Source organism: Sminthopsis crassicaudata, chromosome 1, assembly GCF_048593235.1.
Source record: "Sminthopsis crassicaudata isolate SCR6 chromosome 1, ASM4859323v1, whole genome shotgun sequence".
Taxonomy (NCBI): Eukaryota; Metazoa; Chordata; class Mammalia; order Dasyuromorphia; family Dasyuridae; genus Sminthopsis; species Sminthopsis crassicaudata.
The window spans coordinates 591,757,389-591,783,123 of record NC_133617.1 but is presented as its reverse complement, the minus strand read 5'-3'; the positions used below and the strand labels follow the sequence as shown (position 1 = coordinate 591,783,123).

The window sequence follows — 25,735 nt, the reverse complement described above, 5'->3', positions numbered from 1 at the left end:
CTTATGTACTTAATTTTAATGGACTGCTTGACTTTTTTTTAATACCATGTGTCTAAAAATAAATGGAAATCTACCTGAGTTAAGTTCCTCTTTGACTCCCCAGAGCCTTTAATTGATTCTCCCCCAACACACACATACATATACACATTTCAGTGATTCTTGAAATGGAAGAGAAAGACTTAAATAGAGAGAGACAAAGAGTTTCAACGCTTTCTATTGTTCTTAGATTTTCATCAGTTTAAAACTCTTATTAGTAACTTTGTCCTATATGTTTAGATTGCAAAATCTTTTCTAGAATTCCAATTTCTGTTTTTTGGTGCCTTCGTTTATCCTCTCTCTTTTTATTTTTAAAAAGGAAAAAATCATTTTGGAGAATAAAATAGGTAAGAGAAGGACATAGCAGGGAGGAGAGAAACTGCAAGACAGAGACACAGAGTTTCAAGGATGAGGGTCATGGTGACAGGGATAGAGGCCAGTAGATTAAAACAAACAAAACAAACAACAAACAAACAAAAAAACAAGAACAAAAAACGGTCCAGGAGTCAGAGAGAGATGCCAGAGTTAAGCTCCTTGTGGAGAGAGGCAGCAGAAGGAGCAGTAGGGGCAGGAAGGAGACCAGACGCGTAAACTGCCAAAGCCCTAAACAGAAGAGGCGATCTCGGATCCAGAGGGGTGGAGGGATTGGGAGGAAGAGAGCAAGAGCAAAGACTGAGGTGGGGCTGGGCGCAGGTTTTAAAGGTACACAGCCCAGTGTCCGGATCCCCCTTGGTGTCCCTGCTGCAATGGAGATGATCGAGGCCAACCAAGTCTGCTCGGGCTACTATAGCCTCAACCACACCTTCGTGGAGACCTTCCAGTGCCCCCGGCATGGAGAGGGGGCTACTCTTATGTATTGCTGCGGCTTTGCCGACCTCAAGTACTGCTGCAGCGAGCCGGGCAGCTACTTCCCCTACAAGTACAGCTACATGTGGAGCCTCAGGTGAGGATGTGGGACTGAGGGAGAGGGAAGAGAGGGGCTGGAAGTGGCTGGGATATCCGACTGTAGCACGATTTGCAGCACCCTTCATTCAGGCATTCATCCCTCCGCTCCTTTTCCCAGCTCCAAAGCCTGGAGACACAGCCACCTGTGGAAGATAACGGAAAGAAGTAGACTGCTTTAATGTGCACACCAGAGAGCCTTGGAAATCTTAGTGTTGGGTCTCAGAGCAAAAGATCCTATCCTCAGTTTCACAATCAAGCTCTGTCATCATTCCCATCCCATCAGCATCCCTAGTTCCATTTTCATTTTGTTCTGTTTGTACACTAATCTTTGCCCCCATCTTTATCCCTCCCCATCCCATTCCCATACTCATCTTCTTCCTTTTTCCCTTCCTTTCCCCTCCCCTTCCTCACGTTCTCCACTTTCTCAGTCCTTTCCCTATCTGCATCCTCCCGCTGCCTAATAAAGCTTAGAGACTAGCTCCTTCTTAGTATCCCCTTGTCAAGCTAGGGAAGAATTATTTTCTTTCTTTATTATCCCGGGACTTGGACAAAGTAGAGAGTTCATTTTTTGAGTTTATCCTGCATTGTAGAAAAAAGGAAAGAGATGAGTATTTGCTCTGATAGAGAGCCATTGTGCCTTTTTAAAGTTGAGAATATTCACGGTACAAGAATGGGCTCGCTCCCCCACATTCAGGGTGTGCATCTTTTGTAGCGACTCCCCTTTCCAGGTTTGCTTCTAATCAATGGAAAGTAGGGATAAAATGAATCAGGCCCAGCTGAGGGGAAGAGAAAGCCCCTTGAATATGGGCTTCTTAATTCAAATTACTTTCTTCACCCACAGGATTCAGAATAATATTTATTATAGGGCAGAATCAATTGATATATAAAACTGGAAAAGGTAGTGAGGCACTAATAAGTTATTTGTTGATTAATGCTACAAACTGATTTGCTGTTTTATTTCTCTTCTTTAAAAGAATTTTGTTTTTTCATCTTCCTTCTTTTGCTCATTCTTTATGCCTTTTCTCCCTCCCTTTTTCCTTCTTTCTACCTTTCTGTCTTTTCCTTTTCTTCCTTCTTTCTTTCCCTCTCTTTCTCCCTTCCTTCCATTCCTAACCTTCCCTCCTTTCTACCTTTTTTTCATCTGTTTTGATATCTTCCCTGATCCACAGAGGGGCCTATTGTTTTGTTTAATCCTTTAGACATCTTCATTAATATAAAAAAGTGGATAATAGTATGCAGAAAGTATGTGTGCTACTTCACCCTATTTTCTAATTTTGTTTTAGATCTTACATAATGTGCCTTACTTATTATGAACAAGTAATCTCACCTCAGGCAAAATTTTGCTTCTTTCCCTTTCCCTTTGAAATAAGTACAATTGAAATATGATCATCACTTTTATTTATAAATGTTTTTTTCTTCTTTAAAGAGCTTTTACATTTAGTGATGTATGACAATTTATTTTGTTGGGAAAATGGATTTGTGGCAAAGAAAAACATCCTTAGATTGTCTGCCTCAACCTGGGTGAGCCTCCAATCTCAACTACCTTACATGATTTAGAAGGCAGCACCACTCAAATCCATAGTAAATAGATAAATGTTGTTTCTATCAATAATTAAACAGTATTTTATATTTAATATTTTTGATCATTTCAAGAAGGGAGTATTCTCTGATTAAGTTCAAATGCACAAGGTACTGCTTTTTTGTCAATAAGGCATACAGTATGATGATATAGGCTTAAATAAAATGGATTTCTTCACAACAGTTGTGCTTTGCCTGATAGAGCAGGCACCAGAGTACATGCCACTTAGATGAGTGGTTCACTAGGCTGTTCTAGTGTGATAAGGACTCTGAGTCAAGGTGACAAAGTTTCATATAGAAAGTTTCTTGTCCCTATGTTGAATGTTACAGACTTTTTTTTTTATTTTGGCCACTGGAGTCTCCAAGAAGCTCCCAAGTGACACACAGAAAAGATTCATTATGAAATGTGGAAGCAAATGGATAGCTCCCTAATATCTGTCACCGAATTTTTCTTACACCTTTGGTTTCTTTAGGAAAATGAAAAATTGTTCTGTCTATAGATTACAGTTAGTAAACCTGGAGTTGTCATGTCATTACGAAGTGAGAATTGGGGAAATTATTCCAGGAGTGCTCAGTGAAAGAAGTAATGCATTCAGGGTCAAAAAACTTGGGTTTAATTCTTGGCTCTGCTGTCCTGTATAATCCTGGAGAAAACACTCAATCTCTCTGTGTTTTATTTTTTCCCCCCACCCCTGGAATAAGGGGTATAAGGTTCCTTGTGGATTTGATCTTGTCTTTCCTTTAGGCAAGTGATCTTGTCTTTCCTTTAGGCAAGTGAAGATGTGAGGTAGGCTAGCTCACTGAAGTTCTATAAATAATGGCTTCACCTCAGATTGTCCTTGCATGACTCCAGATAGAACCTTCTTCATAATAAGAAAAAGGGAAATGGGACTCAGCATGCTATATTATTTACCCTTATCTCCTATCCTCTTGCCTTTCATGGCCTGTCCCCAGTCCCTTAAATATATTCTTTCTCTAAGATGCAGATCATGCACCTTCTTCCACATAAAACCTCCTTTGCCCCTTCTAATATTTGTGTCCTCTTTGCCAAACTATCTTTTTATTTAGCTACTTTGTATATATTTTCATTTATTCACTTTATGTTTATGATGTATAGATTTTTACATGTGTTTGTTATTTCTCCAATAAGAGTGCAAGCTCACTGCAAATAGGGATTATTTCATTCTTTGTTCTTATTATCTCCTGTGCCTGGCCTGTTAAATTGAATATCTTAGGAAAACTATATGGTCCCTCTTGGTAGCCCATCATTGATGTTTAGTTGTTTCAGTCATGTCTGATTCTTTGTAAGCCCATTTGGGGTTTTCTTGGTGGAAATACTAGAGTGGTTTGCTATTTCCTTTTTCTGCTCATTTTACAGATGAGGAAAGTTGGGTAAACAGGGTAAACTAAATCTGAGTTCAGATTTGAACTCAAATGTTCTTTACTCCCAGCCTAGTGCTTTATTCACCATCTAAGTGCCCTGATAGCTTATCAGAATCCCATAAAGATAATGTCTTCATACTTGTCATTGAACAAAATAATGACAAGGTAATGTTAGGAAGAAAAATTGTGGCATCAGGAAAAAATGGGATAGTTTTGATATCTTTATGATAGGCAAAGTTCATAATCAAATGTAGAAAGAAATAATTCTTCCTCCAGAATGCCTAATGCACTTTTTGAAGGTACTATATTAGTTTAAAAAATACTTTTTCATGACCCAGTTCTCATTTTTAAGTCGCTTTTCTCAGTATTTTGTCTGTCTGATCATGGACTATGCATTCATCAGGTATCATTTCATTGCCTTTGTATTCTGGGTTGGGCACTATCCAAAGCAACTTGCCAGCTAGGATCACAGATCTTTTTGATCCTTGAAGATAACATCTAATTGCAGAACTTCTGGGAGGATATATCTGCCTAGAAATACTTCCAAATAAAAGAGTAGTATTAAATACACTGTGACTTGAAGAACCATTCTTAGGGAAAAAAAATATTTACACTGAAAATGAAATGATCCACTTCCTCACACAGATCTAGAACTGATTGAAATCTAAGATAAAGGATAATAGACTAAGGAATCTGAGCCAAGTGGCTTTCTGAAAAGCAACAAATACTCCTATGGTCTACTAGGATCCAGCAGCTGAACACAGCCATAATAAGAAAATTGTGGGGCATTTTATTATTCATTTTTAGTGCAAAGTTGCTACTTTAGGATCAGTCACCAGCCAATCATCGGGAATATGCTTAGTGATGGATCAAGTAATCAGTCAGTCAGTAAACATTTATTAAGTACTTACCATATATCAGGCACAGACCTAGATGCTAGGGATTATAACAATAAGAGCTAATATCTATATAGTACATACTATGTGCAATGCACTGTGCTAAGTACCTTACAAGTTATTATATGATTTGATACTCACAACAAACCTGAAAGGTCAGTGCTATTATCATCTCCATTTTAGAGGTGAGGAAGCCGAGGCAAACTGGTTAAATAACTTGTCCAAGGTCACACAAGAGCTAGTCATCTGAGATCAGATTTGAATTCAGGTGGTCTTGATTCCAGTCTTAATGCTCTATTCATTTTACCACCTACCTGTCCCAAATGCAGTGAATGAAGCAATCCCTACTCAAGAGGAACTTAAAGAAGAAAGCCATCCAATGTATGTCCATTTTTCTCTTCAAAATCTTATTCTTTTTCTTCCAATTCAATTTTCTTAAAATATAAAAGAATTTAAAATACAAAAACCTAAGTTCATGACCATAGATCTAGCTCTGAAAGAGACTTCAGAATCCATCTAGTCCAATTATTTGAGTTTACAAATGAGGAATCCAGGGAGATAGTGACTTAACCAAAGTTAAACAGCTGGAAAGAACCAGAGGTGAGATCTTAATTCAAGTCTTCCATATTCCAGAGCCAGTGCTCTTCCCAATGAATTACTCTTTCTCCCTATTGAAGCAGGTATTATTTTCCAAATGGCTGATGATTGAAATCTGCTACCATGGCATCTTTGCTAACTATACTATGTTATTATAATTTAGTATGCAGTAAATTGGGCAGCTAGGTGGCACTATAGTTCATGGAGTGCCTGGCCTAAAGTCAGGAATACTCATCTTCCTGAGTTCAAAACCAGCCTCAGATAAATATTAGTTGTGTGACCCACGGCCTGTCACTTAACTTTATTTGCCTAAGCTTCCTCATCTGTAAAATGAGCTGGAAAAAGAAATGATAAACTACTCCAGTATTTTTGTTAAGAAAATCCTAAATGAGATCACAAATATTCAAACATGAACTGAAATGACTGAACAGCAACAACAAACTATAAACAGTAATAAACTATATATGTATATATATGTGTGTGTGTGTGTGTGTGTGTGTGTGTGTGTGTGTGTACACTTTTAAAGTTCTAGACATGAGTAATCTTTTGAGAGAAAATTCTTCTAGGCCTGATTCCAGGGGGCATATTATGTCTTTCTAAACTAGACATGAGAGATTAGGCTAAATAAATTCAATTCCCTCTTTCCTTTATTCAGGTCTTTTTTTCTTTCTCTTCTTCCTTCATAATAATAGCATTTTCAGTGTCTGGTGTGGCCAAAGTTAGAAATTATCTTTGTAGAATAAGTGTCTTGCTTTTTAAGACCATAAGGTCATAAATTTAGACTTGAAATGGGTCTTAGAGACTATGATCAATTTAACCTCCTCATTGATGTGTATATATATATATGTATATATATATATGTATATATATATATATATATATATATATATATATATATATATATATATATATATATACATCATAGAGGTTAAATTAAAGCTTCTTAAACTGTGATTCCCACAACTGAAAGTTCAAATCATGAAATTATGAGTTATTATCAGTAAATGCTAGATTTGTATACCTGTTTTATATGCCTATATCCCTGTGGTTATGTAAAAATTTCTCACATGAGAAGGGGAAGTAAATGGAAAATTTTACAAAGCCCTGGGCTAAATGACTTGCCTGAGATCACACATGTAGTGAGCAGAAAAACTGGACTTTAACAAAAATCCTTTGATTCCAAATAAGCTCTCTTCCCCACATGCCTAGAATTATCTTGCTTATTTTACCTCCAAAATGAAATCCTCAGGTTAATATTTACCTCCATGTAATCAGGGAGCACTTCATCTTTACAAAAAGCAAACATTTTCCTATTCATTTTGCTTCACTGTGACAACTTGGCACAATCACTAGAGAGGTGCTAACTTTGAGATCTGTGTTCAAATCCTATCTCTGACACAGACTAACTGTGAATCTGTGTATGTTTCTTAAACTCTTAGGGTACCAGGTTATTTTCTAAGGAAAACAAAAAAACCCATAAATCTAGAGTTGCAAGAGACCTCAGGGAGCACTCAGCCAAACCCTCCCCCCATTCTATAGATGAAGAGCCTGAGACTTGGCAAGTGACTTTTTGAGCCAATTACCCAGTTACGCAGGCAGTAGAGCTAGAATCTGAACTCAGATTTCTCCCATTGCAGATCTTGGACTTTTTCAACAGTGCCATTCTGTACTGCTTAAGGACATTCTTCTCTGAGAGTCTTCCACACCAATTAAATCATACCTCTTGGGGTGGGGTTGTAAGGGCAGGAACTTTCCTTAACTATACTTTTTCTGATTTCTTTTTAATTTAATTAAATTTTTTTGTCTTCCTCTTTTGATTTTTGAAATAAATGATTGGCTGTGGGGAATATATTCGTGGGGACTTATGTTTATGAAGTCCGTTAGACCAGGCATTATAGAAATTTCAGGATTATGGAAATCAGTTAAGCACATGCAAATACTGTGTTAGGCAATAGGGATACAAAGAACATAAGGAAAAACAGGTCCTGCTTTCTGGGAACTTGCATTCTCCTATGTTTATCTCCTAGGGAGAAAACTATGTTCCTATATATGTTAATATAACATAATATTATGTTTTCTCCTCTCTCCCAGCATAGGGGCTTTGATTGGACTGGGAATTGCTGCTCTTGTTTTACTTGCCTTTGTCATCAGCGTCTGTGTCCTTTGCTATTTATTCCTTTATTCAAAACCTCAGAGATTAGACACCGGACTCAAACTCCAGCACCTGGAGCCTTCCTCAGAAGGTAATAGTTACCCATTATTGTGACAATGCATTTATGTTATCTCTAAATAAGAAAAGCAATAAACTGGTATCAAGCCAGACCGTTAACATGAAGATGTTAGCTTTTTAATTTCAAATCATTACCTATCTTTGTAAATCTACATTGAACGAAGTTTTAATGTTGGAACAACTTTGAGAAATTGTCTTAAAGAGCCAATGCTGAACTAAGGAGAGGTCCTAGGAGAAGGAAAATTTTGTTCCAATAAAAGCACTTTGTGTCTGACACTGAACATACATCCGTGAAAGAACCTATCATTTCTGATAGTTTAAAATGATTTTTTCCAGGCCAAGTCAGAGAATCAAATAAACAGAGCAACCACAGGCATGAATATTTAATTTTCAGACTTGTGGTTGTCATCTTACATGTTTGGTAAGTCAATAGAGAGTAAATAAGCATTTTGTAAGTATTTGCTGTGTGAAGAGTATATGGACTCTACAAAATACTGGGAGGATAAAAAACAAACAAGCAACAAACAAAAAACCACCATGAAAGCTATGATCTTTATACGAGGTGGAGGTTGAAACTAATTAAATGTATAATTAGATATATTTACCTGTGAGCAAATTCATGTGTGTTATATGTGTGTTATGTGACTAGGTAATGGTTTTATATTCCCATAAGTCATGGGTGAAAACTCAATCTTAAATTTTTTTACAGTTGCAAACTGTGTACATGCCCACAATATGAGTGTTTACATTTTTATCCCTTAAAGAATAATATCCTTTCACTAAATTTCCTTTTCTTCCCTCAAAAAAAGTATAAAGCTCCAAGATCACCAAAAATATATTGTCTCCAAAAATCACTAGGGGGTGGTTATAAGGTTAAACCCTAGCAAAATAATATTACAAAGTAAAAACTCTATAATGTTGAAATTCTAAAGTAATCTCATTTAGTCCAAATCCTTCTGTTATTCTGTACCTATGTGACTCAGGCTCCTAATCTATAAAATAATACCAATCTGGTATAGTGGAAACAGTAATGTCATTACAATCAGAGGGGCAGCTATGTGCACAGTGGATAGAGAGTCAGCCTGGGTCCAGGAGCACCTGAGTTCAAATTTAGACTCAGGAACTTACTAGTTCTGGGACTGTGTTTTCTGTTTGTCTCAGTTTTCTCATCTATGAAAAGAGCTGGTGAAGGAAATAGCAAACCACGTCAGTATCTTCACCAAGAAAGTCCCAAAAGGTACCAAGAAGAATTGGATATAAGTGAAAATGATTAAACAATAAATTAGAATTAAAAGTCCTGGGTTCAAATCCAGTCTCTGACATTTGCTACCTGTGTGATTGTGGGCAAATGACTTAGTTTTGTTTGTTTGTTTGTTTGTTTTTTGTTTTTGTTTCTTTTGTCCTCAATTTCCTCATCTGTAAAATAAATAAATTGGACTTATAAATAAAGCTTCTGAAGTCCTTTTAGCTTACAAGCTATTTATATAATGCTATGAGATATTTTAAAGATGATACCTATGATCTAAGATCCTCTTGCTTCAAAAGCAATGATGCTATTTTACAGATAAGAAAACCTAGGAAGGATTGGTGCCCTGTCCAAGGTAACATAATACACTAGGGGCAAAGGCTAAAAATTATAGTCCAGGTCTCCTGGCTCCCATTATATATATGCTGTCTATTGTTCTGGGTAAGATTTTGAGAGAGGAACATACAATAAAAATGAAACTGAAATAAAACATGGTGGGTGCATATTTGCTTCTCATTTTTCTTAATTATGCTCTTTGCAGGAAAACCCTGCCAATAATAAGACATTGCAAACAATGAATCCCCAAAGTGGTTACATGGATTTGAATTTATATTATTTGAAGTTATAATTATGTAAAATATGGTGGTTGGTTCCAGCCCATTGGAAATATGTAGTACAAATTCAAATAATGTGACCACTTCACAGGATTCATTATTCACACTGGTTGGAATCCAGCTGTGTATTGAACCTTGACAAAATATTAAAAGTAAAAGAGATAGAATGCCATGGTGAAGTGAGAACCTAAAGGAGCTTGCTTCACATACTGTTTCCTAAACCTATAGGCAAAGTCATTTAATATTTTACTGCCTCCTCCTCCCCATCCCCAACTTTTTAAGTCTAATGCTTTAAAGAGCAGATGCTGTTCTGGACAGGCAAAATCAATCAATCAATCAATAAATACTTATAAATAAAACACCTACTTTGTGCCAAGCATTGTGTTAGGCAGTAGTAAGAGAAGTGATGCAAATATAAAGAAGAAAACAATTCCTACTCACAAGAGGGTAAAATTCTCCAGCTTTCTTTTTACAAATGAGGAAATTGAGGCAAATAGAAAACACAATTACATAACTAGTAAGTTCCTGAGTCTAGATTTAAGCTCAGGTCCTTCTAGATGCAGGCTGATACTCTACCCACTGTGTCACGTAGTTGCCCCTTTAATTCTACTGCCATTGCTCTTTCTACTATACTAGATTAGTGTTATTTTAAAGATGGGGAGTCTCTGGACTGGATATCTTACATATAAATATTGCCTTTTAAGGAAAAGAAAATAAACTCTTTGAGGTAGTGGTAATGAGAGAGCAAATTCCAGGTATGGAAGAGAGCCAGTGCAAAGATATGGAGACAGAGAGAGATTTTCTTAAGAAAAAAAGCTCATTTTCCCACTCTTCCCCCAAGTTCTTTACCACAGCTATCTTTATAGTAGTACTATACATTAATAATTCACACAAATATACTTTGATTCCTATTTCCATAGCAAAGTGGCACGTATCCTATTGGATACTCCAGGGTTCCAAGGCAGTGGAGGAAAATCTGTATCTTTAATGGAGGCTCTGAGAGTTCCAGTCTCCCCTGGAAATAGAAGAGACTGCTTATTTCATTCTATATTTCTTTGGCAGTTAACTATATTTTTACAGCAACAGCTGAACAAGGAACTATGGTAGAATTAATGGGAGTTGTGCCAATAGACTCAGGATGAGACCAAAATCTCCTTAATGTACTATTTTGAATTTAAGGCTTACATTTCTAGTCATATGGAAAAATGCTCTAAATCACTATTTATTAGAGAGATAAAAATTAAGACAACTCTGAAGTATCACATCACACCTTTCAGATTAACTAAGATGACAGAAAAAGATAATAATAAATGTTGGAGAGGATGTGGGAAAACTGGAACATTAATACATTGTTGGTGAAGTTGTGAAGTGATCCAACCATTCTGGAGAGCTTCTTGGAACTATGCCCAAAGGGCTATAAAATTATGCACACCCTTTGATCCAGAAGTCTCACTAGTGTCTATCCCAAAGAGATAATAAAAAGGGGGAAAGGACCCAAATATGTAAAAAATGCTTGGCACTTTTTGTAGGCATCTCTTTTTGTAGTGGCAAGGAATTGGAAATTGAGTAGATACCTATCATCTGGAGAATAGCTGAATAAAATATGATATATGAAGGTAATAAATATTATTGTTCTATAAGAAATGAAGAGCAGGCTGATGGAAAAATCTACATGAACTGATGCTGACTGAAGTAAGAAGAACCAGAAGAACATTGTACATGGTGATAATGGATTATGTGATAATCAACTATGATGGACTTGGCTCTTCTCAACAACGTGGTGGTGATTCAAGGCAATTCCAATAGACTTGGGATGGAAAATACCATTCACATTGAGAGAGAGAGAAAGAGAGAGAGGAGGGGGGAGGGAGGGAGAGCTCTATGGAGATAGAATGTGGATAGAAGCATAATAGTTTCATCATCGTGGTTTTGTTTGTTTTTTCTTTCTTATGATTTTTTTTTTTTTACTTTTGAACTGATTTTTCTTGCACAACATGACAAATATGGAAATACGTTTAAAGGACATATTTAAACTCTATCAGATTGCTTGCTCTCGGGGAAGGGGAGAAATAATGGAGGAAGGAAGAAAAATTTGAACACAAAATTTTACAAAAATGAATGTACAAAACTATCATCACATGAATTTAGAAAAATGAAATATTATTGAGGGAATAAAAGGAATCTAAGATCATGAGATTGAACCATCTTGTTGTTAGACTGAATTTGGTTAAAGTCATCAAACTGGGTCAGGACAAGAATATGGACTGAGATGCTCTACATGACAAAATAAAGCAATAGGCCAATTAATCAGACCATAAACATAATTTTTTTTCTCAATCACATAGAATCTAAGGCATAGAATCTTAGAGAAAGAGGAGGTTTCAGGAAATCTAGTATATACTCCATTTGCTGCTCCTGGCCTTTCCTCGCTGCTGACAGATTAGAACAGAACATTTTTCCCCACCTTAAGAAGTCTGGTGGCCTGCTACTCCCAAGGGCTCACCATATTGGTGCCAAACTTAGTGGAAACATCTGAATGATTTTATTCCTACTGTAATTCAGAATTCTAGAACTCAAGAGATCCATTGTCCTTAGCCTTAACTATCTAGCAGCAGGAAATACAGCACAGCTCTAAGCTGTGTGATGGCAAGCTTACCTGAAATTTTTTCTACAACATCTCTGACAGTGACCTATTTTTGCTTAAACACTGGCAAAACACTGTGCCCCAAGCACTGTGATAAGGTCTTTAGCCATTAAGAGGGCTGCATAATTTCTCTATGGCATAATTTATCCAACATAGCATATAAACTCATTTAGAATTATTGGGTGCTCTCTTGCTATTTACTCACTATCTTCACCTTTAATTCCCTCTTATTCCTAGTTTATATATTCTTTACAATATGAAAATCATCCAAAGTCAGAATATTAGACTTGGAAGGGATTTCAAAAGTCATTTTATTTTTTAAAGTATACTATGGTATGAAAGTGCTTATTTTATTCCATAAATTAAAAATATTTTTGAAAGTCATTTAATTTTATAACATCTTTCAAAAAGGCTGTTCTTCAATGACAAAAGACTTTACTACAACCCAAGAAAATCCATTTCACTTTTGGATCATATTTATTGTTAAAAAACATTATTTCTTATGTTGAGCTAAAATTTGCCTCTACAATTTTCTCTCATCCATCCTACTTTGAGCCTCTGGGGATGAACAGAATAAATCTAATCTTTCTTCCACATAATAGCCCTTTAAATATTTGAGGCTTCTTTTCAGACCAGATATCCCCTTTTGCTTCATTTGAGTCCCTGTAGAGCTTGGTTTCCATGCTTTCCACTATACTGATCATTTTCCTCTTGACATATTTCGATTTCTTAGTGTTTTCCCTAAAATGCCCAGAACCGAAGGAAGGAAAGAAGTATTTATTAAGTTCCTAGCATGGACCAGGCACTATGTAATGGGGATACAAACATAAGCAAAAAGAATCACAAATCCTGCTCTCAAGGAGCTTAGATTCAGATGGGGAAAGATAACACACAATAGGGAATTGAAAAACTGGGAGAAAGGATAGTGTCTATCAGTTTAATTTGTGTATTGTTTTGATCCTGTTTTGTTATGGGAGCATTCGAGAGAATGGTTTTGATGTTCTGGAGCTAGAATAGGGTCAGGAGATGAATGAATGTGCCCTTTTACAAAATTAAAGCCCCAGGAAGAACTCAACAAAGGGAGAAGCGAACAGGCTTTATAGAGTCTACTGAACATAATAATTCAGATGTCATCTGACTAGGGAAGGGCACAGTAGAATCATTGCCTCTCATTCTGGACATTGTTCCTGTATTTTTTTTTTTTTAATACCTTTTAAAATCATTAAGCTGCTCTTACTGAATTCCAGGAAGTCATTAGTTTCTTTAGCTGTTATCACCTATTGTGTCTTATTTTGTACTTACAGTGCACTAAAAACCCTATCTCCTTTTCTAAAAAAACTGTTGCCTTTACAAAACCACCATCCCCATCCTATATGTGTGCAAATGGATACATGACCCTAAATGTAAAAGTCCATATTTATTTGTATTAAATTTCTCCTTTAAAAACAAATTATAACTAACTTTAATTTTTATATCACCTTCGTTTCTGAAGACAATTCCCTATCCTGAAAGCTTTCCCTTAAAGCAAAGAATAAAAAGGAAATGAAAAAATGTTCAACATTTAACCAAAGCTGATAGTATTTGCAACACTCTAAGTTCATACTTGGCAGCTAGGTGGTGCAGTGCATAGAGCACTTGGGGTAGGGGTTGGGAGAGTAGAATCAGAAAGACCTGAGCTCACATTCACTTACCGTAATGTTTGTATCTGATCACAAACACTAGCTACATAACCATAGGCAAGTCACTTAGCCCTGTGTGCCTCAATTTCCTCATCTGTAAAATGAGCTGGAGAAGAAAATAGCAAAATACCCCAGTATCTCTGATTACAAATAAGGGAAGAAGATACATTTCTTACTCCTCTCTGGAACTAAGTTGGCTATTATAATTAGCATTCAGTTTTTTGTCGTTTTTCCTTTCTGTTGCATTTCTTTATATGCAGTGGTATATTGGAGCCAGCTCATAAAATGATTACTAGATTTTCATTGTTAATATTTACACTCGAGAAATTGATAAATACTACATAATCAGGATTAGACGTAATAGTTTATGAATTAAATAGACATATGAAAGTGATAAAGTGTTAGTAATGCATATTAAGCTGTCTTGTTTTTTTTCTTCTTCTGGAAATCTATTTGTTAAATATTAACACCATACTTCTGATTGTAAGATATACCTTCTATCATTATAGTTCTACATCACTTACTAGGTATTTTACATTAGGCAGGTCACTTGATTTCTCTGCATACTTAGTTTTCTCATCTATAAAACAAGAAGGTTGGATTAGATAATATCTATAGCTTCATCAAATTCTCAAAAACTATGGTCTCTATTTTTTTTTTCTTCATCAGAATCATGTGTGTTTATCATCAGAGTCACCTAAGTATCCCATCCTTTTGGGGCTATCTTTCTTTTTATAACTCTATACCATGTGATCCTAATTACTCTTTGGGTGAGCATGCTGAAATCTATTTTTCTTAAACTGAGGACATGTATCAGACCATATCTAGATGTCTCCTTGTCTAATGGTCTCATTATTTCTACTTCAGAAATAGACTTCAGATTAGTAGTTCATTTATCACTTTCTCCATCTTTTGGAGAGTGAAATTATTAGTAAGACAAGGCAAGATTTGTGTCAGATGCTTTACTTTTGGCAAAGAAAGATCTACATCAGATGTTTGGATAGTTGAAATGCCCTTTTCCAACTAGATAACTCCAAGCCAGCCTTGTAATTTGTTTCTTGGTGTCATTATCTACAATCAACTATCTAAGCAATTGTCCCAAAGTTCTATTTCATTTTGATTCTGAGACCTAGCTACAGAATTGTGTGACTTGGTGATTCATCTCTTCTTACTTTGTCACCACATTATGACTTATATTATTAGGCACACATAGTACCTATATAGATAACTATTACCTTCCTTTTTTTGGTTTATTTTGGAGGTATTTGGGGTTAAAAGACTGCAGAGCCTGTGCTCAATCTACTCTACCATTTAGCTTCCCTGCCCTTCCATTTTGAAAAACTATTTATAAATTTGCAAGTAAATATTTATTTAATATATGTTACATACTACCTTGTCCTAGACAGTATGTATAATACAAATTTGCACATGACACAATCTTTATCTTCAAGGAGTAAACTATCAACTAGATTTTGACCCTGTTGTTTGATGTAAGCTAAATGTAAGAGTGACATAAAGACAGAATTAGTGCATATATTGCCTCCCCCATTAATATAAGTTTCCTGAGGGAAGGAACTATTTGTTTCCTTTTACTTTGTATCCTTAGCACTGAGCGCAGTTCATGGTACATATAGTAAATGCTTATTAAATATTGGTTTTTTTTTAATTGAATAGTGTCATTGGAATAAGTACATATTATTGGGGCAAGATGTTTCCTTGGAAAGTTTCAATTGAATCAATGACTAGAGACTGGTATGTCTGTAGACAACTATCAATCAATAAACATTCTTAGCAAGAAATAGAAACCTAAAGTTGTGTCTTTTGAGAGCACAAGGGCAAAAGCACAATTTCAGCTTCAGAATGCTTTGCAAGTCAAAAGCATAGTCAAAACCTCTGAACTAATATATTAAATAGATCAAGTAATCATACCAAAAAAACAAACAAAAGTTTCAGCAGCTGATATTTTCTCCCACAGAACAATCTCTTCTAAAAAGAAAGGCAACCTCCCATACTTGATTATTATTTTTGAAATTCTTTATTATAAAAAATTAAAAAAAACTTTAGGGAAAGTAGGGTTTATGCACAGAGAGAAACCAATTTCAGGACCTTGGATATTTCCTTCCTCAATCAAGATTTTTTCTGGAATTGTTCAGTCTAATGAGATTTCTTTTGATGATGATTTTTATTTAGTTCATCATGTGTGTGTTTGTGTATGTATGCTCACACATGCATATATGTGTGTAAACATACACACATACATACATCTATATTTATTCTTCTTGATGTATATAATGGAAGACTGTTAATGATGGCCTTGAAAGTGAGTCTTTGTGTTATGATCTTAGGATTTAGAACTGCTTCAGGGGAGATCCTCCCCCTCAAAGAGCCATTGCTGAGCAATTGATTGTTCTTTCAATCTTGTCTCTAAGTAATTTTCTTCCATTTTTACTTTTGTTAGAAAGGCACAGGTTATAATAATTGTATATCATTGTGTTTAGAAACTACCACTGTAAAAAAAAAAAATCACATAGTTTGTTAAAAGTGAGTAAGGTACTTATCAATAACTCTTTGTGAAGAAAAGGCACTGGATTTGGAGTCAGAGGATTTGGGTCCAAATCCAGCATTTTCTACTTATATGAACTGTTGACTTCAATTAGTTTGTTAAATGGAAACTTGGACTAGCTGACCTCCAAGGCCCTTTTAAGATCTAATATCCTATATTTTATGAATTACATAAAGACATACAGTTCCTTAGTAGTCACTTAATAATTATTTGTTGAATAATTAATTCCATAACTGAATATATAGAAGAAGAGCATGTAAGAACACAATTATCTTCATAAACATCTCCTCATTGTTTCATCAGGCTTTCAGCTGGTGCTGAATTTTAATGTCAGAGTGTGTGAAAGAAAGAAAAGTTGTATATAGAAATATTTTTAAAATGATCTTACTAAAATAAACTTAGAGTGAACTAACTGTTTGTATTAGAAAAGCTTTCAAATTAAAATTTAAATCCAGTAAATATTTTAAGTGCCTGATATTAACGTGGCACTATGGTAGGCACTGGAGGAAATATGGAATTTAGAGAAGATGCTCTGTTTTCACTATGTCTACATTTTAAAAGAAAGACATACATAGATTAATATAATCCATAAGTGCAACAGAAAGGAGCAAGCAAAGTCTTCTCTAGAGAGCAGTAATTTAACCTAATGCCAAAAAAGTTAAGTTGTTAGATCCTTTAATATCAAGCACAAAAAACTTTGCCCAGTAGGCAAAAGGGTTTCACTAAAGATTTTCAAAGAGACATGATGTCACAAGATTGATTCATAATGCAAATTTCTGACAGCAGTATAAAGGTTAGATTGTAGAAAAGATATATACAGTTAAAGAAGCCCATTAGAAAGCTAATGCAATATAGTCCAGATGATGATAATGGTAGCAATAGGAATAGGAGGCGCATGACTTAAGAGATTTTTCTGGAAATAAAATGAATTAAATTTGTAACTAAGGTAAAGGAGAGGGAAGATATAACCTCAAAGTTACAAACTTAAAAGACCATGTAAATGGTTGTGTCATTGAAATAGTAAAGTGAAAAGTTTTTATAGAAAAACTTTAGTTTGTCTATATTATTCCTGAGGTACATCTGGGACATTCATGCAGAGATTACTGAGAGAGTTGGAGAGGCAGGGTGAGAGCTTAGAAGAGAGTCAAAGCTGGAGATTGATTGGGGAGTTACTTACATAAGGGTAGCAGTTGAATATGTAGGAATGAATAAGACTACTAAAGTAGAAAATGCTTTGTTCTAGATGTAAGAAGAATGATATAACTTCACAGAGTAGTAGGATTGTAGATTTTAGTTTATGAGCCCCTTTTATGATAACAAATGGAATTCATTGCAGGTGGAGAGAGGCAGGGAATTATAGCAATAAGGCATAATACCCGGGGCATGCAGAAGGAAAAATGCATTGCACCAAGAATCTAGAGACTGGAAGAATCTCAAGGGATGGTATAATCATGCTACTGTGGCTAAATGTAACTAATTCCTCTCAAATTAGCTCAGAAAGCAATTTCCCCTTCTTTGTCAAAATAGCCAGAGAAAAAGGTTCGTGTTAAATATCAGTATAAAGTTGGAAAACAAACTAGGAAAGCACAAAAAAATAAAAAGTAAACTTGACTCAGACTATAGGTTGTTAACTGTTTTGGTCTCCTTTTACTTTATATATCCTTTTGGTATTTTCCTTTCTTTTGGATAGCTTTGTCTATCAGTTCCTCAATGCCTTCCCAATTCCAATTCCAACATGTTCTTGATCCAGTTTAGCTGTTTTTCCTTTCTGTTTTCTCTACAGTACCATTTTTGCCTACTCTTTAACAACTGCAATGTGTGAGTTCAAGTATAGTGGTTTTACTCTCCTTGATAGAGAAAATAGTTTATTAAAATGTCTTTTACAGATTCTCTACTTATCTTGTTTGTAATCCTTCCATATTTCTCATTGAATGAGTTTTTTTTTTGCTAAGCTATATATTTTGTCATCATTTATTTTTATCTCTCATTTAATTTTTATTTTTTCTCAATTACATGTAAATAAAATTTTTAACATTTTGTTTATTTGAGTTACAAATTCTATTCTCTCTTCCCCTCCCTTTTCTTTGTGAAGGATTGTCTTGCATCATTGTATAGCTGAGAATAGCTTTGATTATTCTTCTAAAAACTGTTGTGCATATTCTTTGACCATTTATTAATTGGAAAGTAACTATTTAAGATATGAGGCATTTGTCAGAGACACATAAAAATAAAATTTTTCTACTTGTCTATTTTCTAATCTTGGCAATTTTATTTGTGGAAATAGTTTTGAACTTAATGTAATTAAAATTATTATCCATTTACAATTTGTAATGCTATCTCCTGTTTGGCCATAATTTTTTCTCTTATCTAAAAACGTGATGTGTAAAATATTCCATACTCCCTTAACTTTCTTATAAAATCATCTTTTACATATAAATCAGATACCCATTTTAACCATATCTTGGAATGAGTATAAGATAAGATATCTTATCTCTACCAAACTACCTTCCAGTTTTCTTGGCAATTTTGACAGTTAATGATTTCTTGTCTCCAAATCATATATCTTAGGTTGTCAAACAGCAGATTACTATGGTTATATATTACTCTGTATTGTGTATCTGATCTATTCCACTCATCCACACTCTATTTTTTTAGCCAGTATCAGATTATTTTGATAACCACCTCTTTGTTATACAGTTTGAGATCTGATAGTGCTAAGTCACTTTCCTTCACATTTCCCTTGTCTCCTCCTCCTTAAAACTGATTTTCTTCATATTCTTGATCTTTTGTTCTTCCAGATAATTTTTGTTAATTTTTTTATAGCTCAATAAAATTGTTTTGGTAGTTTGGTATGGCCCTGAATAAGTAAATTAATTTGGGCAGAATTGTGACTTTCTAAGTATTGGCTCACCCAACTCATGAGCAATTACTAATCTCCAATTGTTTAGTTGTGACTTTGTGGAAAAGTGTTTTGCAACTATGTTCATGTATTGCATTTATTTGTCTTGGTAGGTAGACTCCCAAGTCTTTTCTATTGTTGACAATTATACTAAATGGAACTTCTCTTTTTAATATCTTTTTGTTGGACTTTATTAGTAATATATAGAAATGTTGTTGATTTATGTGGGCTTATTTTGTATCCTGCAACTACTAAAGTTCTTATTATTTAAAGTAATTTTAATTGATTCTCTAAATATACCATTACATTACTTGCAAAGTGATAGTTTTGTTTCCCTGCTGACTCTTCTAATTCTGTCAATTTCTTATTCTTTTCTTATTACCATAATTCTATAACAATATTGAATAATAGTAGTGATAATGAGAATTTTGCTTTACTACTGAGCTTATTGAGAAGACTTCTAGTTTATATCCATTACAAATAATGCTTCCTAATGGTTTTGAATACTATTTATTGTTTTAAGGAACATTCCATTTAATCCTATGCTTTGTACTGTTTAATAGAAATGTGGTGAATTTTGTAAAAAAAAAAAAAAAAAAGACTTTTCCATATTTATTAAGGTAATCATGTAATTTTTGTTGTTTTTGTTATTGATAGGGTCATTATGTTGATAGTTTTTCTAATATTGAACCAGCTCTGCTTTCCATGTATGATCTTTGTGATATATTGCTGTAATCTCCTTGTTAATACTTTATTTAAATTTTTGCATCAATATTCATTAGAGAAATTAGTCTGTAGCTTTTCTTGTTTTTGCTCTTCCTGATTTAGGTATCAGCATCATATTTGTGTCATAAAAGGAAGTTGATAGGAGTCTTTTGCCTATTTTTTCCAAATAGTTTATATGGTATTGAGATTAATTGTCTTTAAATGCTTGGTAGAATGTTTGTGAATTCACCGTCCTGAGAAGTTTGTTTAGAGTACTCATGGATGATTTGTCCAATTTTTTTCCCAAAAAGATTTTATAAGTATTCTATTTCCTCTTATTTAATCTGTACAATTTATATTTTTGTAACTATTGATCCACTTTACTTAGATTATCAGATGTATTGCTGTATATCTCCGCGGTATATTCATAGCATACTAAAGGCCTATCATCTGGTTTTGGGGTTTGATGGAAGCAATAAAATTTAGTAAGGGGGGGTAGGAGGGCTTAGTGGTAAAAAAAAACTATTATAATTATTATATATATAATGTATAATATATTATACATATATACATATGCATATATATAATAATTATAATTGGGCAAAATACATCCTAATAGTTGCTTTAATTTCCTCTTTTTTTGGTGGTGAATCCACCCTTTTCATTTTTGATATGGGTACTTTCATTTTTCATTATTTAAAAAAAAATTAACCAGTACTTTTCTATTTTATTGATTTTTCCCATAAAGCCAGAAGTTAGAGTTATTTATTGGTTCAATAATTTTCTTAATTTCAATTTTTATTCTTTCCTTTGATTTTTAGGACTTCTATTAGGGTGTTTAATTGGGAATTTTTTTCTAGTGCTTTTGTTTTTGGGTTATTTGTTGTTGTTGTTGTTGTTGTTGTTTTTTGTTTTTGTTTTTGTTTTTGTTTTTGTTTTTTTTTGAGCTCTTCCCATAGTTTGAGACCAATTCCTATTTCTCTTGGAGGTTTTGGATGTAAGAGCTTTAACTTTGTTCTCTTTTTTGAATGTGTGTTTTGATCTTTTGTCACCAGAGCAACTTTCTATGATCAAAATTTATTCCGGTTGTTTGTTCATTTCCTCAACATGACTTTTAACTCTTGTTTAAGGTAAGATTCTGATTTCAGGATGGAGAATACACTCTTCCAAGCCTCTCTTAATCATATTAAAATTAAAAAAAAACCACACACACCTACTAAACTCCTGTATAAACAGCTAGATGGCTCAGTGAACAGAATGCTGGGATTGAAATCAAGAAAACTCATCTTCATGAATATAAATCCAGCTTCAGATCTCTGTGATTCCGGACAAGTCACTTAACCCTGTTTGCCTCAGTTTCCTCAGCTGTAAAATGAACTGGAAAAGGAAATGGCAAACTACTGCAGTATCTTTGCCAAGAAAACTCCAAATGGGTCATGAGTCAGACATCACTGAAATTACTGAACAACAAATAGGATCATATTATATTCAGAACTAAAAGGGACAATAGAGCTCATTTAGTCCAACATCTTCATTCTTACAAATGAAGAGGCTGAAGCACCAAGAAGATAAACAACTTGCAAAATATTACATAAGTGGAAGAAATAGGATTTGAACTCGGTTCTTCTGATTTCAAGTCTAATACTCTTACTTTAAGACACTGCCTATGGTGCATGTCTCAGGAACTAAAATATTTAACATATAAATTCTAATTTAATACCAATGTATATTCATCCCATTTTTCTAATAAGAATAAAAATTTTTTCCAGTATGCCCAAATTTTTTGCTAGCCATTCCTCATTATATATGATAGTAAAATGAATGAAACTGACTGTCTTTCACAGTTATCCAGGCTGAGTGGACAAAAAGCCATTTGTCAGGCAAATAGATATATTCTGCCTTGCCAAATAAAATTCTACTTTGGGATTTACTTTTTTCTATCTCTCCTCCATTCTCCAGTTCATTGCCTGGAAGGTAGCTTGCTGGAGATGAGTCTCTCCAAACTGAGTTTGACTAGTCCTCAAATGACATATTCTATTCCAAGGTCTGATCAATACCTTTCCAGTTTGGTAAAATTTGCTGCAGTGTATAATTCTGTAATAGAAAATGCAGTATGATAATGAGGTATGATAGGATTTTAGGGGCAAACAAGATGTTAAAGGCATAAGATGACAGTAATTTGTTAGCACCATTGGAAAAGTTCACAAGAAAAGTAGTGGATGGACTAGAATTCTTCCTTCTAGATCACTGACTTTATACTTGGAAACTTTTTCATATTAGTAAAGGGGCAACTATCAAGTATATTTGTTAAAATGAATAGTTCCAGACCCAACTTCTAATAAGTGAATATTTACATTCTAAGTCCTCCACTTCTAATCCAGTTTTGTTGCACAATAGACAGAATAGGCTTTCACTAAAATAGAGCAAGGTCCCAATGAACCTTTTGCGGATTTTGTGAGACGTTTGCAAACTGCTGTCAAAAGAACTATTAGAGAAAATGCAGCTACAGAAATAATGACCAGACATCTGGCTAAGGAAAATGCCAACGAGATTTGCAAAAAAATTATTTATTATTTGAATGAGTTCAAATTTGGATCCAGGAATTTATTAACTGTAGGATTCTGGACAAATCTCTTAACTTCTGCCTCATTTTCCACATTCACAAAAGGAGGATAATAAAGGAGCTACCTCCAACAGCTGTGCAGATCAAATGAAACAATAATTATGAAGTGATTAGCATCATTAACTATATTGATATAATTATAATAATCATTAAGTAATGATAATCAACTCATAGAAAACCACATATAAATGTTAGCTGTTATCATTATTCTGCTTACATTGGCTTATAGTCTCAGATTGTTTATATATAATGACTGAAGGACACATGTAGGAAGGAAAGAATACAGGATGAGCTAAAATGTTGGTTATGACATTAACTGTTCTACTGACTAAGTCATTTCCTCTTTCTAGGTCTCAATTTTATCTATAAAATGAAGCAATTGGACCATAAGATATTCATGAGCAGTAAATTCTAGGAATTATGGAGTATAGTGCAACCAATGCCCTTTTGCTGGCCCTCATAAATCACACTCATCTTGACTATTATCCTGATCAAGGTGAATAAACTGGTTACACTATATAACTCCTCCCCTCCCCCCTCCGCCCAGTGGAGACATAGCCTTACAAAAAATGTTGGATATCAATAAGACCTTGGAATTGTGAATTCAGAAGTAGATTGGCATAGTAGAAAGTGTATATTACTTAAAATAAAGTCTAGGTTTGTGCTAGCTGTGTAACTTTAAGTAAACCACTTAAAATCTCCCTAAGTCTATTACTTCATCTGTAAAATGAGGATAATAGTACTTATGTTGTTTTCCAAATAGGTTTGTTTTGCGAATTAAAGTGCCATAGAAATGTGATTTATTAATACCTTCTAATCAAGAATGTTTCTATCATAGAATTATGGAGACAAAGTATGAAAGAAAATGAAGTTTGTGTTGCTGTTGTATGTTAGTAGAGGAGAGAGAGAAAAAACAAGCATTTATTGGGCATTTATTATGTACCAAAGATTGTTCTTAGTATTTTACAAATATCTCATTTGATCTACTTGGGAGGTAAATACTATTATTATCTCCCACTTTATAGTTAAGGAAACTGAGGCAGACAGTGGTTAAATGATTTACTCAGAGTCACACAGTTAGTGTGAAGCAGCAGTTGAATCCTAAAGCTTCCCAATTCCATGCCCAGCATTCTGTTCACTGTGCCACTATCTCTTTTCACTTTCACCAGATTTTTTTTTTTACTCTCAGAATCAATTATATCACATTCACAGCATAGGCAGTGATTTCTAGTATCATGCTTTTACTTTATAAAATGTTGCTCCTTTGAGAAAAATAATTCTATCATTCAAATTTAGCAAAAATTTAAAAAGCTAACTTTATATAATAATTTCCTATGGTTATTTAATTGTGTTTTGCATATTTTACAGGTAACTCAAGTAGAAAAGCCAAAGCTACTAATTCAAGTGCAGTTTCAAATTCAACAAATGAAACATCATGTGATGCAGATGAAATCATTCAAGAAAAGATGGATATGACAAATCAACATTGCTCATTTGCTAAAAATACTGCATTTTAGGTATTTGGTGAAAGGATAAGAGTGAAAACAGTATATATTTTAGATATCTTTGCAATTTCAGATGTAATTTTTCAGCAAGACAACAGTGACATAAAATTTCCTCCCTCTCTGTTTCTTACACGCCCACCTCCTGCATCCCTCCACAATCCCTCCATCATATTTCCCAAATAATGTAGTTGTTTCTTGAGTAACTAAAATTCTCATGACCCAAATGCCTTGCTCAAAGATGTGGCTACTCTATAACAGGGAATTAGGTTAATGAAGTACTTTGATAGAAATAATTAAATTGCCACATATGAAGAAGGCATAAGGTTTTCACCATAAGTGTTTGAAAATTCAGTTGAATAATATTAGAACCTCTTTTAATAAGAAATGGTATTTTGTTTATAATTACACACGAGGTGAGATAACAAACGAACTTTATTTCCTGTTTCAAGTCTCTTGAAGATTCTCAGAGCAACCTCTGTTTATTAAACTTTTTTCTAAATTTCCCCATTATAATAAAGAAGGTCCATATATATTAATGCCAGTTCATGTGCAGTTCTGTTTCCTTGATTTGATTACAAGGGCCTCTGTGGTAAGTAACAGGTTTCATTTTATTCAGTGTAGAGAGGACTAGTTTTGGAGTCAGAGGAGCTGGATTCCCCATCTTTGATGCTTATGATCTATGTGGCTTTGGCCAAGTCACTTTAATCAGCTTTTGAATTATTCTCCTGGGCTGGCTCTCTGATCCCAATTTGTTCTCATCAAAGGCTCCTGTAATCCTATTCTATAAGCAGTAGGATCTAAGCTAGTACAGTATTTCTGTTTTGTGATTTGCCTTTATTACAATATGTTAGTTAATATTTAGAATATTATTAGTAAAGTTGTTAAAGTATCAGCATAAAGTCATCTATTTTTCCTTAACTGTGTGATTTCAAAGATTTGTTTCTGAATTGTGATCTCAGTATGTTCAGCTATAAATTTATAATGGAAATAAATGGAGTAATAGGATTCAATTTATATCAAATTTTATTTAAGCATATTTATTCTCTTAAGTGAGATAGACATTTATTTTGACCCTTTTGCCAAGACTCAGAAAAGATTCATTACCCTGCATAGGCAAAACCCAGAGAGGTGGGCATCATTTATCAGACTTTGCCAAAATTCCTAGTAAGAAAATATGAGCAAATCTTCTAAACCATTAATGCAATACAACTCATGAGTTAAAGTTATTGTAAAATAAATGTACTGAATTACATGTCAGGTTCAAAGAAATAGTTAAAATTTGTTTGTTTAAAATTTCTTTTCAATTGCTTTTTAATATTGCATCAAAATCTGAAAGTTGAAAAATTTCCACTAAAAGAATGACATTTTGTGTGAATGTATAGTGCTAAGAATTTGTTATGCATTTTTGTGAAGTGTGAAAATTTATGGCAGTTATATTGTGGATTTATTGTGAATTGATTTTTAAGCTTTTAGATTAACAATACAAAAAATTGGTTATTTTAACAGTTACATTCAGAAATTACCTCTGATGAATATTTGAGTTGAGGAAAAGGTTAGTATGGTTTTATATTATAAACATATTATAACATAAT

General features: G+C 34.1%; 1 protein-coding gene across 1 annotated transcript; it reads left to right on the top strand.

Annotated features, from left to right (window-relative positions):
- Window positions 1-251: 251 nt before the first annotated feature.
- SHISAL2B (shisa like 2B) lies at window positions 252-24,468 on the top strand. The gene is made up of 3 exons (XM_074288309.1): window positions 252-979; window positions 7,527-7,678; window positions 24,007-24,468. The coding sequence occupies exons 1-3, from the start codon at window positions 783-785 to the stop codon at window positions 24,153-24,155; spliced, it is 498 nt and encodes a 165-aa protein (XP_074144410.1). The 5' UTR covers window positions 252-782; the 3' UTR covers window positions 24,156-24,468.
- Window positions 24,469-25,735: the final 1,267 nt, after the last annotated feature.

What these genes read in the sequence shown, in the direction of transcription:
- SHISAL2B (XM_074288309.1), top strand. Translation starts at nt 783, where the DNA reads ATGGAGATGATCGAGGCCAACCAAGTCTGCTCGGGCTACTATAGCCTC. An exon ending in AGCTACATGTGGAGCCTCAG is followed by an intron (nt 980 to 7,526) that starts GTGAGGATGTGG and finishes CCTCTCTCCCAG; the next exon opens with CATAGGGGCTTTGATTGGAC. An exon ending in CCTGGAGCCTTCCTCAGAAG is followed by an intron (nt 7,679 to 24,006) that starts GTAATAGTTACC and finishes CATATTTTACAG; the next exon opens with GTAACTCAAGTAGAAAAGCC.